The 14,859-nt window shown below is 46.1% G+C and overlaps 1 protein-coding gene across 1 annotated transcript in view; it reads left to right on the top strand.

The window, feature by feature from the left end:
- Nucleotides 1–258: 258 nt before the first annotated feature.
- Nucleotides 259–14,859, top strand: part of DBF4B (DBF4B-CDC7 kinase regulatory subunit) — a 30,895-nt gene continuing 16,294 nt past the window's right edge. The window contains exons 1-8 of the mRNA XM_061140770.1: nucleotides 259–279; nucleotides 920–1,061; nucleotides 1,442–1,504; nucleotides 9,477–9,631; nucleotides 11,619–11,792; nucleotides 12,679–12,729; nucleotides 13,540–13,627; nucleotides 14,744–14,817. Coding sequence (XP_060996753.1) covers nucleotides 259–279; nucleotides 920–1,061; nucleotides 1,442–1,504; nucleotides 9,477–9,631; nucleotides 11,619–11,792; nucleotides 12,679–12,729; nucleotides 13,540–13,627; nucleotides 14,744–14,817 — 768 coding nt within the window. The remainder of the gene's footprint in view (nucleotides 280–919; nucleotides 1,062–1,441; nucleotides 1,505–9,476; nucleotides 9,632–11,618; nucleotides 11,793–12,678; nucleotides 12,730–13,539; nucleotides 13,628–14,743; nucleotides 14,818–14,859) is intronic.

A 14,859-nucleotide genomic window follows, 5' to 3' on the forward strand; every position in this document is an offset into this window, starting at 1 on the left:
AATGTTGAACTTGTTAAGCCTGAAGTGTGTAGTCTTCACCTAAATGGAAATATCCAGTAGATACTTGGCCATATGTCTGGAGATCTGGGGAGAAGTCAGAACTCAGGCGTTAACACAGAGCTGAACTGTAAAGTTATGGAGTTAGAAGAGATCTCCTTGGGAGAAAGTGTTAATAGGGAAGAGAAGAGGGCTAAAAACTAAAGCCTTGGTGCACACCAACATTTGTAAGTGGAAGTGGCATCGGATCCAGCAAACGAGATGGAGAAGGAGCCCATTGAGGTAAGGTGAAAATGGGTAGAAATGGAAGCAAAAGGAAGAAAGTGTTTAAAGAAGGAGGAAGTAGTCTGTTTCAATGTTCTAGAAGTCAGCTAGGGGAAAATGGAAGTCACAGTTGGCTGGGTAAGTACGGTTTTGATGGAGAGGTGAGAATCAAGCTCTAATCAGGAGAACTGGAGAAAACATGCAAGTGAGGAATGGAGCCACCACTTTTGATATTTTTTTTGTTTTTTGGGTGGGTGGATAAGTGGAAAATAAGGGGAGACAAAAGATGTGAAGATGAAATTCTATGTATGTGAAATCTTTATGTAAACTGTAAACGCTCTATCTATAAGCGTTAGGTTTATTTTGTTATTATTGAACCCCTAGGAATTTCAAACTAGCTCAATGTGAAGAATCACTAAGACGCTACTGCTAGTCCCCAGCTCGCTGGCTATTAAACCCCAAAAGATCTCAAGCCTATGAAAAGTGGACAGATGAAGAGACAGAAAGAGCAGAGTGAAAATTGAAGGGGAAGAGAGAGGTTGGCCTAGCTAATATTGTCCTCCGAGGGCCCCCGTATGGCAGTCTCACAGCTCTTACGTAATTTTAGGGGCGGGGCAAACAGGAAATTTAAACCGAACCCGCGGTCGAGGGCGCCTAGAGAATATTCTGTAGTAGCAGAGAAGCAGTCGGTACACGGGAGCCTGAAAGAGCCCATGGAGCCCGCGATTGGGATACGGTGGCCTTGAAGGAGTACGGAGGCCGAGAAAGAGCAGAGAATTGGAGGAGGGATCCGGGAAAGGGTACGGATGCCGAAAAGCGGAAGAGGGGATAAGAAGGAAGGTGGAACGGGTCAAAGGAGTTGGAGAGGGGTTCGGGTTTGGAAAGTGGGCACAGGAATTGGGAAGCAGATAGGTTACGGGAGCTGGGGAGGGTAGAGGGACCGGGGAGGGGTCGTAGGAATTGAGGAGACAGAGGTCTAAAGGGGCGGAAGATCTGGGGGAACAAGAACCTGGAAGGAGGCGCGGGAGTTGAGAGGGGGTGTGGGTTGGGATGGAGTTGAGTCTTGGGGTTCCCGGGAGCCTCGATGGAAATTGTGCAGGATTTGGGAGGTTGGAGGAGGGGATGATGGAAGGTCGACGATTAGTGGAGGTGGTTCACCTGATGTTTTGTCTTTTTTCAGGCAACGATCGCCTTCAACTGGAGAGTTCAATGGATGAGAGTAAGCTACGGGCTCCGGACCCAGGTAGGTAACAGGGCCAAAGTGAGGGTTTCGAGGTCACAGTTGGTACTCCTGCCACAGAGTCTTTTGGGAAGAAAAGGCCGAGAAATGTTAGCTCTCTTGGGGTTTTCTAGTTACTCTGTGTGTGTGTGTGTGTGTGTTGGGAGGGTGTTGTTTGTGTTGAGGGATGTCATGATAAAGGTCAAACAAGAGTTTTCCCTCTGATATTATGAACAGATGGGGAGTCAGGATGGAGTAACTTATTAAACCTATATTCAATAATAATAATAAAAATTACATGTAAATCCATGGCTGATTCATATCAATGTATGACAAAACCCACTGGGAAAAAAAAATAATAATAATAAACCTATATTCATGGTTAGTTTTACCATAAAATTCTTAAATTTATTGATAAACTTAAAGAGCCCCACCCAATTAGATAAGTATTTTAGCACTAGTCACTTCTCTCAATGCTCCCTTCTGCCCTCTGAGTATCGTCTAGTTTGAGTTCTGGGTTTTTACAGATATGCCATTTCATTGTTGCCTTTTAAATGGTGATATATTTCACTAAATTATTTACTCTCCCTTCCCATGTGGTGTTGCTTTCTTCTGGCTCTAGTTCTCTTTTTGCTGATGAACTTCCTCCAAGCATATTTTCAAAAGGGGGCTTTATGTGATAAACTTTTTGAGGCTTGTATGCCTGAGAACATCTTTATTTCACTCTTGTATTAAAGTTCTTGAGTCAGTTTTTTTCTGTTCAACACATTGAAAAGTGGCAGTGGTCTCTTCTTGCTAAAAAGTAGATGTTGTTGAGAATTGATGTCAATCTGATTCTTGTTCCTTAGATTCTTGTAAGACCTGCTTTTCCCTGTAGAAGATTTTAGATTATTCTCTTTGTATTTGTTCTTAACATTCACAATAACATAACTGTTAATTTCAGAGGGTTTTAGTTTTGATAAAAATGAAAATACAAGAATTGAAAACATGCGGGTCAAGAAGCAACAGTTAGAACCAGACATGGAACAACTGACTGGTTCCAAATTGGGAAAGGAATATGACAAGGCTGTATATACAGAGAACAGTGTGCAAAATGCCAGACTGGAAGAATCACAAGCTGGAATCAAGATTGCCAGGAGAAATATCAACCTCAGATATGCAGATGACAACCCTCTAATGGCAGAAAATGAAGAGGACTAAAGAATCTCTTGATGATGGTGAAAGAGGAGATTGAAAAAGATGGCTTAAAACTCAGCATTCAAAATACTAAGATCATGGCATCTGGTCCCTTACTTCATGCCAAGTAGAAGGAGAAAAAGTGGAAACAATGGCAAATTTTATTTTCTTGGGCTCCAAAATCACTATGGACAGTGACTACAGCCATGAAATTAAAAGATACTTGCTCCTTGGAAGAAAAGCTATGACAAACCTAGAGAGCATATTAAAAAGCAGAGGCATTACTTTGCCAACAAAGGTCTGCATAGTCAAAGCTATGGTTTTTCCAGTAGTCATGTAAAGATTTGAGCGTTGGACTGTAAAAAAGGCTGAGCACCAAAGAATTGATGCCTTCAAACTGTGGTGCTAGAGAAGACTCTTGATAATCTCTTGGACTGCAAGGAGAATAAACCAGACAATCCTAAGGGAAATTAACCCTGAATATTCACTGGAAGGACTGATAAGTGAAGCTGAAGCTCCAATATTTTGGCTACTCGATGCAAAGAGCTGACTCATTGGAAAAGACCCTGATGCTAGGAAAGATTGAAGGCAAAAGGAGAAGGGGGTGGCAGAGATGAGACAGTTAGATAGCATCACTGACTCAATGGACATAAATTTGAGTAAACTCCATGAGATAGTGGAGGACAGAGGAGCCTGGCATGCTGCAGTTTATGGGGCTGCAGAGTCAGACACAACTTAGCAACTGAACATCGACCATTCATCTGCAAATGATTGTGCACATTGCTCTGTTTTTTAAAAATTCTTATTTATTTATTTTTGACTGCACTGGGTCTTCTTTTCTACTCAGGCTCTTTCTAGTTGCGTCCAGGAGGGTCACTCTAGTTGCCGTGCACAAGCTTCTCATTGTAGTGGCCTCTTCTGTTGCAGAGCACGGTCTCTAGGGCATGCGGCCTCTAGAGCACAGGCTCCATAATTGTGTCTCGGGCTCAGCTGCTCCAGGCATATGGGATCTTCCTGGATCAGGGGTCGAACCCATGTCTCCCGCATTGGCAGGTGGATTCTTTACCACTGAGCCACCAGGGAAACCCTAGCAGGGATTACTTTTTAATGTTAATCTCTGTTGGGTGATGGGGGTAGTGGGTTCTTAATCCACATGACTAGTATGAATTTGAACTCCAGTCTCTTGGGAGGCTTGTACTTTGGATTTTCAGTGAAGATTTTCCTTTCATGTGGAGCCCAGGCTAAGGTAGGCAGTATTCCTTTTTTGTCTTTTCTAGTGGATGGATTCTTTTCTGGCTTCCCTTTTCTCCTAGATTCATGCAGGAGTTCCCAATCCTCACTCCCCACTTGAGGCTTGCATAAGACCTCATCTCTAGGGCTCTTGTGGCTCTTCAGTCCCAAGCTGTTTGCTTTTAAGTCCACAGACTCCCTCAGGGCAGTCAGCATTCACTTTCACCACTGTGGTTTTCAACTTGCTCATCATGTGGGGCACTTTTGTTGTCTTCTTACTAATTTTGTGGACTTAGCAGTTAGATAGGATTGGTATTTCTATTTCAGCTGGTATTTTTAGATACTTGTGTTAGGAGGGCTTTTAGGTAACCTGCTCTCCAGTATTACCTGAAATGAAGCCAAACTCCTCTCTTTGTCTGCAGCGTCCTGAAATTTCATGAATAGCGTGCCATGGGACTTCTTTCATTCATGGAGCTAGCACCTGGTGGAAACTTTCAACCTGGAGGCTCATGTTCTTTAGTTTCTTTGTGTGGATTACCACATTTTATCCATTCATTAGTTGATGGACAGAAGAGTTTTCTGTTTCCTGGCTATTATGAATAATACTGTTGTAAATATTTGTTTCCAGGTTATCATTTTTTTCTTTGAATGTATACCTAGAAGTATAATTGCTGGGTCCTATGGTAGGTCTCTGTTTAACTTTTTGAGGAACTGGCAGACTTTCCCCATTGGCTACACCATTTACATTCCCACCAACAAAGTATGAGGGTTCCAGTTCTGTGGGTCCTCACCAACCCTTGTTATTATCTGTCTTTTTTTGTTAAAGCCATCCTAGTGGGTTTGGCATAAGATCCTATAGTTCAGGGTTTAGAGCACTGGTCTTATAAACCAGGTGTCGGGAGTTCATATCTCGCCGGGGCCTGCTAAGCAATTCTCTTATTGGGTTTGTCTCGTGGCTCAGACGGTAAAGAATCTGCCTGCAATGCAGGAGACTGGGTGGGATCCTTAGGTTGGGAAGATCCCCTGGAGGAAGGCATGGCAACCCACTCCAGTATTCCTGTCTGGAGAATCACCATGGACAGAGGAACCTGGCAGGCTAAAGTCCGTGGAGTCGCAAAGAGATGGACACGACTGAGGGACTCAGCATACGGACAGTGGGTTTCAAGTGGTATCTCTTTGTGTTTCAATTTACATTTTCCTAACAAGGCTAATGACCTTGTGTATCTTTTCATGTGCTTATTGGTCATTTGTATACCTTTGGAGAAATGTCTATCTGTTGCTTATTTTTAAACTGAATTTTTTTTTATTATTTGAGGTGTTTTTTTAACTATTGTGTTTTTTTATATCGCTTATCTTCAATTAATTATTTTATTTACCTGCTGTTCTTCTTTTATGTTTCTGGTATGCTCCTTGCCTTCTTGAGATATTTATTATGCTTTAAAACTCTTCTTTCTGTCTGGTCCATTACTTATGACAGAAGGACAACCTATGCCAGAGAAAGCTTCTTTTATAGTACTTGCTTTCTTCCGTTGCCTCATACTTTCTTAGAAGCTAATGTTCCCTTGAGACTGCTAGCCACTCTAATTGATAATGTGCTCCTGGAAGGAAGATGTAAAAGCTTAGGTTCTATGTTATGCTCCTCCTTTGAGTTCAGGGGTTGGGGTTTGGTTAGAGGAGGAAAACCACCCTAAGGTGGGGAGCCCCTGGTTCCAATGTGGGCTCAGTCACCACCACCCCCCCCCCCCAATACATGTGTTTGCATGTTTTGCAAATACTTATTTGCAAGAGCTGCTGTTTTCCTTGAGTTGTAATTTCCTAATTCACCAAATGAATAGTGAGGAGGAAGGAAAGTTCATTTGTGCCAACCAGCTCACTGACCTCCTTGACTTCACAACTCCCCTTGACCCTGACCTTTTGTTAACTGCTTCTCACACACACACACACACACACACACAGTCATTCACACTCACACTCCACCACTGCCCTGATATTACCCTACTGTCTCTGGTTGGTGCTGGACTGCTTACCTGCACTGGCTACAGGCAGGTAGGGACCCGCTGAGCACAACTAGAAGCTATTCTCCAGTCTCACCCTCCTGCGAGTCCCGGCACTCTTCCGCTCTAGGCATGCTGTTCACCCAGCTCAGCGCCGCCCGCACCCGCACGCCAGTGTCTGACTCTGCCGTTCATCTCATCTAATTCCTTCTTTCTTCAGAGATTTCCCTAGGATTAGGTCCTGTGGAGAAGGTTGTAGGCCTGTGTGAATGTCAAAAGGGCTTACTCTGAGAAAGCCCTCTATACAAATATTGAATCATTATGTTATATCCCCTGGAACTAATATAATGTTGTATATCAGTTAGACTGCTCAATCAAAGGAAAAAGAGGACCTTCCCTGGCGGTTCAGTGGTTTAGACTTCACCTCCCAATGCAGGGGTTACCGGTTCAGTCCCTGGTTGGGGAGCTACGACCCTTCATGGCTCACCTTCTGGAGAAGATGGCCTTGGGGAGGGACCCAAAATGGCTACAGTTAGAATAATGCCCTGGCCTGACATCCAGCTGGTATTCCTGGTATGGCTGGATCAGATGTTTCTGGCCAGTCTCCATCCTGAGTGCTTATTAAGTATTTGAATAGCTCCTAAATACCATTACCTGACACCATTTATGATATTTTACTTATCCCATATCGACTGCCCATGAGAGTGGGTGTTTATTATTACCACTATTTCAGAAATGAGGAAATAGAGACTGAGACATCCTAAGTGAGATTACTGTGACTTCAGGGTTGCACAGCTAGTAAGAGATGGAGGCAGGACTCAGAACAAAGGCCCCTTCTGTTAAATGCCAAGCTGACTTTCCAGTTTTCGGTCTCTGTATACCTAGGACTTTTAGGAAAGGGGAGGTTTACAGGACCAGAGGGTGAATGCTTGAAGGTCAGATGCTAGCTGAGGATGGGAAAGCAGGATCTAGTTTAAGCATTATGGGAATGGTAATCACATGCAAGTCAAACATCTCTTCCCAGGGACTCCTTGGTGGTGCCGTGGCTAATACTCCAAGCTTCCAATGCAGGGGGCCTGGGTTCAGTCAGTGGTCGGGGAACTAGATCCCACATGCCACAGCTAAAGATCCCACCTGACGAAACTAAGACCCAGTGCAACCAAATTTAAAAAAAAAAAATCTCTTTCCCAAGTAGTTTTCTGTCTAATGGAGACCCAAAGGAGCGAGTAAACAAGAATGTGAAGCTGAAAATACTACAAGGACAGATAATAAGTAATTTGTAACTCAGAAAAAGAAGAATAGTATCTCATCAGGGCAAGCAGGGTTTAACTAAAGAGGTCCGATTAAAAGCCTGACTGGATGGTAGATAGAAGAGTTGCAGGAATTTATAGAATCAAAGAGTTTTAGAAAATTTTTTAAAATATCAGGTCCCGGGGCTTCCCTGGTGGCTCAGTGGTAAAGAATCCACCTGTCAATGCAGGAGACACAAGTGTGATCCCTGATCTGGGAAGATCTCACAGGCCTCAGAGCAGCTAAGTCCGTGCTGCACAAATATTGAGCCTGTGCTCTGGAGCCCAGGAACTGCAACTGTTGAGCGCATGTACCACAACTATTGAAGTCCACATGCCCTAGAGCCCGTGCTCCACAACAAGAGAAGCCACCGCAGTCAGTGTCTGTCCTCTTAGTTTTGTCAGGCTCGTATTCTTGTTTACTCTCTCCTTTGAGTCCACCTCTGACTTCATTAGACCAGGAACCATTTTGGGAAGAGATTTTTTTTTTTCATTCAGTTCAGTCGCTCAGTCATGTCCGACTCTTTTCGACCCCATGGACTGCTGCACACCAGGCTTCCCTGTCCATCACCCACTCCTGGAGCTTGCTCAAACTCATGTCCGTCAAGTCAATGATGCCATCCAACCATCTCATCCTCTGTTGTCCCCCTCTCCTCCCGCCTTCAATCTTTCCCAGCATCAGGGTCTTTTCCAATGAGTCAGTTCTTCACATCAGGTGGCCAAAGTATTGGAGCTTCAGCTTTAGCATCAGTCCTTCCAATGAATATTCAGGACTGATTTCTTTCAGGATTGACTGGTTTGATCTCCTTGCAATCCAAGAGACTCTCAAGAGTGTTCTCCAACACCACAGTTCAAGGTTCAAAAGCATCAATTCTTTGGCGCTTAACTTTCTTTATGGTCCAAATCTCACGTCCATATATAACTACTGGAAAAACCATAGCTTTGACTAGATGGACTTTTGCTGGCAAGGTAATGTCTCTGCTTTTTAATATGCTGTCCAGGTTAGTCATAGCGTTTCTTCCAAGGAACAAGCATTTAATTTCATGGCTGCAGTTACCATCTGCAGTGATTTTGGAGCCCAAGAAAATAAAGTCTGTGACTGTTGCCTTTGTTTCCCCATCTATTTGCCGAGAAGTGATGGGACCAGATTCTATGATCTTAGTTTTCTGAATGTTGAGTTTTAAGCCAGCTTTTCATTCTCCTCTTTCACTTTCTTTTTTTTTTTTTCTTTCACTTTCATCAAGAGTTTCTTTAGTTCTTGTTTTCTGCCATAAGGGTGGTGTCATCTGCATACCTGAGGTTACTGATATTTCTCCCTGCCATCTTGATTCCAGCTTATGCTTCATCCAGCCCAGCATTTCTCATGATGTACTCTGTGTATAAGTTAAATAAGCAGGGTGACAATATACAGCCTTGATATACCCCTTTCCCAATTTGGAACCAGTCGGTTGTTCCATGTCTGGTTTTAACTGTTGCTTCTTGACCTGCATACAGATTTCTCAGGAGGCAGATCAGGTGGTCTGGTATTCCCATCTCTTTAAGGATTTTCCACAGTTTGTTGTGATGCAGGAGACCCTGGTTCATTTCTTGGGTTGGAAAGATCCACTGGAGAATGGAAAGGCTACCCACTCCAGTATTCTGGCCTGGACAGTTCCATGGACTGTATAGTCCATGGGGTTGCAAAGAGTCGGGCACGACTGAGTGACTTTCACTTTCACTTTTTTCATTAATTAATTAATTTGGCTGCCACTGGATCCCTATGGCATGTAGGATCTTAGTTCCCCAACCAGGGATTGAACTGGTGGCCCTTGCATTGGCAGGCAGACTCTTAATTACTGGACCACCAGGGAAGTCCTGATAGTTGATTGGTTTTTATTGCCAAATAGTATTCCATCATATGAATATACTGCATTTTGCTTACTGTTTTATTCACGTTTGAATTGTTTCCACTTTGGGGCTACAGTGAATAATGCTGCTATGAACTTTATCTGGATGTATGTTTTCATTTCTCCTGGGAGTATGCCTAAGAATCCAGTTGCTTATGTTAACTCTATACTTAACCTTTTGAGAAACAGCTGCACTGTTGTCTAAAGTGGCTGCACCATTTTACCTTCCCAACATCCATGTATGAGGATTGGGTTTCTCTGCATCTGGGCCTCCCAAGGGCAGGAACCTCGTGTCCACCTTGGTGCCCAGGGCCTGGCCAGGCACCACACAGGGGCTGTCAGCAGCGAAGGCTCCTTGACCCCCAGGGCTCTCTCTTACCTCAAGCTTTTCACTGTCTTCCCCTTTACTGCTGTTTTCTAGGAGCTCAGCTCGGAGTTTCCAGTTGTCTGGGAAAATGCCAGGAGAGCTCACCAGATGCCAGGAGGCAGCCCTTTTCTGGAAAGTCCTTCTACTTGGATCTGCCTGCCGGCAAGAACCTCCAGTTTTTGACAGGGGCCATTCAGCAGCTGGGTGGGGTAGGTAACCTGCTTCTCCCACGTGCCTTCGTGGATTATAGGGCCGGAGCTGGAGAGGGGTTCTGCCTGTGACTTCCAGGTATTTTCAGGGGTATCACTGCATTTTCCAAAGCAGCTTAAATGTAAACCATTTTTTAAAAGTAAAGTTAATTTTTTTTTCCTAATTAAAAAAGTAATTTCTGTTCATTCTAGAATTCTGGAGAACTGGAACAGCAGAGTGGCACTGCTAAGGAGTGGACTTGTGGGGATAGGAGAAATGTGTGGCCATGAAATCATTTATCTTTTTGCCATATTACAGAAGGTAGACAGACATACTCCTTCAACCTATAGCTTTAAAGATTTTTTTAAATTGTGATAAAATTTATATGAGATAAAATATGCCTTTGTAACTGTTTATAGGTTCATTCTTCTTAATTTAAAAAAAAAGTTTTATTTTTTTTAAATTTTGGCTGCCATGGGTCTTTATTGTGGCACACAGGCTCAGTAATTGCAGCGTGTGGATTTAGTTCCCCAAAAAGAGATGGAACCCATGTCCCCTGCATTGTAAGGCAGATTCTTAATCACTGGACTACCAGAGAAGTCCCTGTAAATTAATTATTTTTAAATTCATGGACATTAATTACATTCACCCTGTTGTATAACCATCACTCTCTGTTTCCCAAACTTTTATCACCCCAAACAGAAGCTCTGTAACCTTTAAGCAAGAACTTCCCATTTCACCTCCCCCTACCTCCCCAGAATTCAGATCTACATTATGTTTCTGAATTTGCCCATTCTAGATACCTTGTATCAGTGGGATCACTGATGTTGGTCCTTTTGTTTCTGGTTTATTACACTTTAAGGTAAAGGTTTCAAGGCTCACCCATGCTGTACAGTAGATCAGAGTTTCTTTTCTCTCTCATGACTGAACAGTGCTCCACTGTATGGACAGACCACATTTTGCTTATCCATTCATATGTTAAATGGACACTCAGTTTGTTTCTGCTTCTTAGCTATTATGAATAAGGCTGCTGTGAACATGGGTAGACAAGTGTCCATTTGAGTCCCTATTTTCAGTTCTGTTGGATGTATACCTCGGAGAGGAATTGCTGGGTCACGTGGTAATCCGTGTTTAGCTTTTGAGGGACCTCAGCTTCTTTTTTAAACCTAAGTGCCAGGTTTCTCCAGTCACACTTCAGAGAGATCATCCGTCCTTCCTTTCACAGGTGTGCTGGAGCTGGCTGGTCCTGGCCCATGAGAACCAATTCTTAGCATCTCTTTCCAATTCTACATTCAGTGATGTCATATGGCTACCTTGAAGTCGGCCCCAGTAGTATTTTACCCCACAGAAACCAGCAAACGCTACAAAGCAGGGTTTTGGGGTTTTTTCCCCTTTCACCCCAAGAGTCCGGCATTAAGTGTCTGCAGCTCACCGCTGCTTATTTCCATCTTTTCTTCCCCCAGACAAGAGTTGTGTCATTGTGTCTCCAGCCCTGTTTTGGGTTTCTTAGGATGAGTCAGACCCTCTCAGTGTCATAAAGGGCTTGCAGGTAAGATGAGCGGATACTTATGCAGCTGAGTAATATCCAGAAGCCAATTTTATTTCAGGCTCCTCTTGGTAGTGTGGTCAAGATGACAGACGCAGCATCTGGATGGCCCGGTGCATCTTCACGGCAAAATCACAGCTTAGCCAAGCTCTTGATCCTCCAGTCCCATCAATGTGCTGTCACTCTGGGCAAAGCCTAACTAGTCAAATATCAGAGCCCACGAGGCTCTGCTGGGAGGAGCTACAGTTCTGGAGTCAAGAACCTCTGTCCTGTACATAAGCCTTATTATATTTTGGAATGATGTGTTCTCCGGAGCCCAGCACAGGATTGCATCTGGTCTATTTAAGGACTTTGATTCTGGAGCTTCTGTGAGCCAACCTGATTTCCTTCCTCGACCTGTCAATATTGATGATTCTACTTCTGCCTTTTGGGTTTCAGCCACCCCTGTGATCTGGTTTCAGGTAATTGAGGGATTTCTGAGCAAAGAAGTAAGTTACATCGTGTCCAGCCGCAGGGAGGCGAAGGCCGAGAGCAGCAGGACAAGTCCCAGAGGCTGCCCCAGCCCCAGCGAGGTCACAGTGGACACACCGCCGAAAGCCAGCCGTGCCAGGCCCGCACAGAAGGCCATGGACCCAGTAAGAACCTCGTGGGGCGGGAAGGGTGTGTCTTATAAACGAAGGAAGTAGGCCTTTGTGAGCCCGCTCTGACAGTTTCTGGTTTTAGTTTCATCTGGTTTATTTTAATCTCTCATTTGAATTCAGGGGCTGAAACTATCTTATCACAGCTCTGGATCCACACACCTCAGCGACATGCTGTCCCGATGCCCTCCCTTCTGTGATAAATATTCACTTTTCCTGGGACTTCAGAGTCTGAGATTCAGAAACAGTAGGGGAGGACTTTCCTGGTGGTTCAGTGGTTAAGAATCCACCTACCATTGCAGCGGACATGGGTTTGATCCCTGGTCCAGGAAGATCCCACATATGACGGGGCAACTAAGCCCATGCACCACAACTACTGAATCTGTTTTCTCTAGAGCTTGTGCTCTGCAACAAGAGAAGCCCACACACCACAACTCGAGTAGCCCCTGCTTACCACAACTAGAAAAACCCCACGTGCAGCATTGAAGACCCAGCGCAACCAAAAATAAATAAGCATTTTTTTAAAAAAATAAGAAAAAGAAAGAAACAGGAGGGGAATAAACCAGAGAGGGCTTGTTAGGCTTGACCGACACTTGTCTGCTGGGGAGTGCGAGCTTTTAAAGAGAGGTCTAAAAAAATAACAAAGAAGAGAGGTCTCAGGACCTTTGCAACACTTGACCTCAGGTGAATTCAAAATGCCGCTGCCCAGGCTGCAGCTCCCTATGAGTGACTCAAACCTGAGGTTGGCTTTGCCTTTACCTCTGGAAGCTGCTCCCAGCTTTCCAAGGGACATGACTCCCAGACGTCCTGGCCAACCCCTGTGGAAAAGTGTTTGTGCGCAGGTGGTCTCCACAGCTCCCCCATCGCTCCTTTCTTCCGCCAGGTGCCTCTGAGCAGAGGGAAGGAGCTCCTGCAGAAGGCCATCAGAAACCAGGTGAGCCGAGGGGGCCGGGCTGGAGGCCGGTGTGTCTGATGCAGGGAGAGAATGAGCCCCACCTCCGAAGGTTCTTCTGAAGCTCTGACACAAAGGCACGCCCGGCCCGACATGTAGCACTGTCATGATTTCCTGCTTTCTGACGAGGAAGTGGGGCTCAGAGGAGTTCAGTCATCTGTCCAGAGTCACCCGGGCTGGAGGTGGAAGAGCCAGGTTTTGACTCCATGATCTTAAGATCCTGGGAGAAATGCAGCGGGGCGTCTTTCGCACGTAGCTATTTATCCCTTCTGTGAGGACCCAGGGCCATCACAGTTGAGTGGCAGCAGGAGGAGTTAAGCTGATCTTGCAGAGGAGTAGTTCCAGTGCCGTCAGGCGGGTGCCCCGGCCGTGGGCTGGGACGCAGGAGGGTGGTGTGGCCAGCGTAGCTTCCTGTTCAATGAGGGTGACTGTCAGTGGTGTTTATTGTGTCCCTCCTGTGGGCTCAGAGCGTTCCTCGCAGAGGCTCTCCTGACAGGCTGCTCACATGAACACACATATCCCTTCCTGGTCCCGAGGTGGCCGGAGCAGAGCCACCAGCCAGATCAGCCGTCCGTCCCCTCCCAAGGTGGCCAGCCCGTGCGGAAGGACAGGGTCCTCCCAGGGGTTGGAGTCGACTCTCCAGGCTCTGTGCTTGCTCCCCTGCCCACCTTCTCGCAACAGCCCCGCACATGGATGACCCGGAGCTCCCAGAAGCCAGGCCGGCCTGTCCCCAGGTGGTCGAGCCTCGGGCGGGAGTCTCGTGCTCCCGCCTGACTCCGCTTGTCTTTCCAGGGCAGCAGCAGCGGAGGCGGCAGTGGGCACAGCAGCAGCCTCCTGAGCAACGCCCGCTCCTGGGGAGTGCAGATTCTCCACGTGGACGGTACCCTTCCTGCCTGGGGCCGCAGAGGGGAGGGTTGGCAACTTTGCCTGGGAACCTGGGCTGTGAGAGGGGTCCGAGGCATGTACTGGCTGAAGCCAGATGTACTCAGTCACGTAACTGTGTTGGTCCTCAGAGGTGGAGAGCAGCCGCAGCAATAGCAGAGCACATGTGCTGGGAAGGGCTGTTTCCTTTAACCCCGGTGCCAGCTCTCCTCAGCAGGATTGAATAAGAACCGATCCTAATATCCTTTACCCCTTATCAGGTATTTGCTCTGTGCTAGGGAGCACCTCATTTAATCCTCACCACAGTCTCATTGTACAGATGAGGAAGTTGAGCCTCAGGGAATAGATTGAGTAAATGACCCATAGTCTCACCAGGCCCACATTCCCCCTTAGTTTGGCTCAACTGCATTTCCTGTTCTTTCTTTCCTCTAGGGTTTGCCACACGTCATAACCACCGGTGTGCTGGCTGTAATACATTTACATGAGAGTAGCTGTTTTGGGTCTGCTGGCAGTGGTCAGCCCTCCCACCCAGCTCCACTTTGAGTCTGGTGTTTTCTTTGACACATTAAAGGGAGCAGGTCTAGATCCAGCCTGAGATCTGCCAGAGGGCTGGGGGCTGTGCCAGGGCAGGTCCTGGTCTGGGATGGTGGGAGGTTCCATCGTCTCTGGAAAACCATTTCCAGAGACTTGATCTAATTTCCTGCCTTTCTATGTATTAGAGAAGCTCCAGCATGTATAGCTCCTGCTGGGTCTCCCACCTAAGGATATAACTGAGTAAATGCCATGGCTTGGTCTCCCCCACAAAACTGCTCTTCAGTAGCACCTTAAAGCCCTTTATGGGTCATCAGGCACCTCCTGTTCAAGACTTGTATTCAGTGCTTCAAAGGAGCATGCAGCCAGCATAGGGTACTTTTCCAGGGATAGAGGACCCTGCGCTCTCTTTTATTATCAGCAGGTGCAGAGATGACATGTAGCCAGAAGGTGGCAGGCAAGGCTGGTGTGATCCAGTGAGCCAGGCCAGGTGGGACCTTCAGTCCCCCAGCCCCAGGACAGGGCTGTGCTGGGGAAACGAGAAGAGGAAGCCTTTGGCCACAGCCCTCTGTTTCCTCCCCAGAAATGCTGATACGGGTGCAGCAACTGTCTCTTGATGCTCCACGTGTGAAGAAACAAGGGCTGAAGAAGCCAGAGGTAGGTCATCCCCTCCCAAACTGAAGGGAAACGGGAAAGTCT

Source organism: Dama dama, chromosome 5 (assembly GCF_033118175.1).
Source record: "Dama dama isolate Ldn47 chromosome 5, ASM3311817v1, whole genome shotgun sequence".
NCBI classification, from domain to species: Eukaryota; Metazoa; Chordata; class Mammalia; order Artiodactyla; family Cervidae; genus Dama; species Dama dama.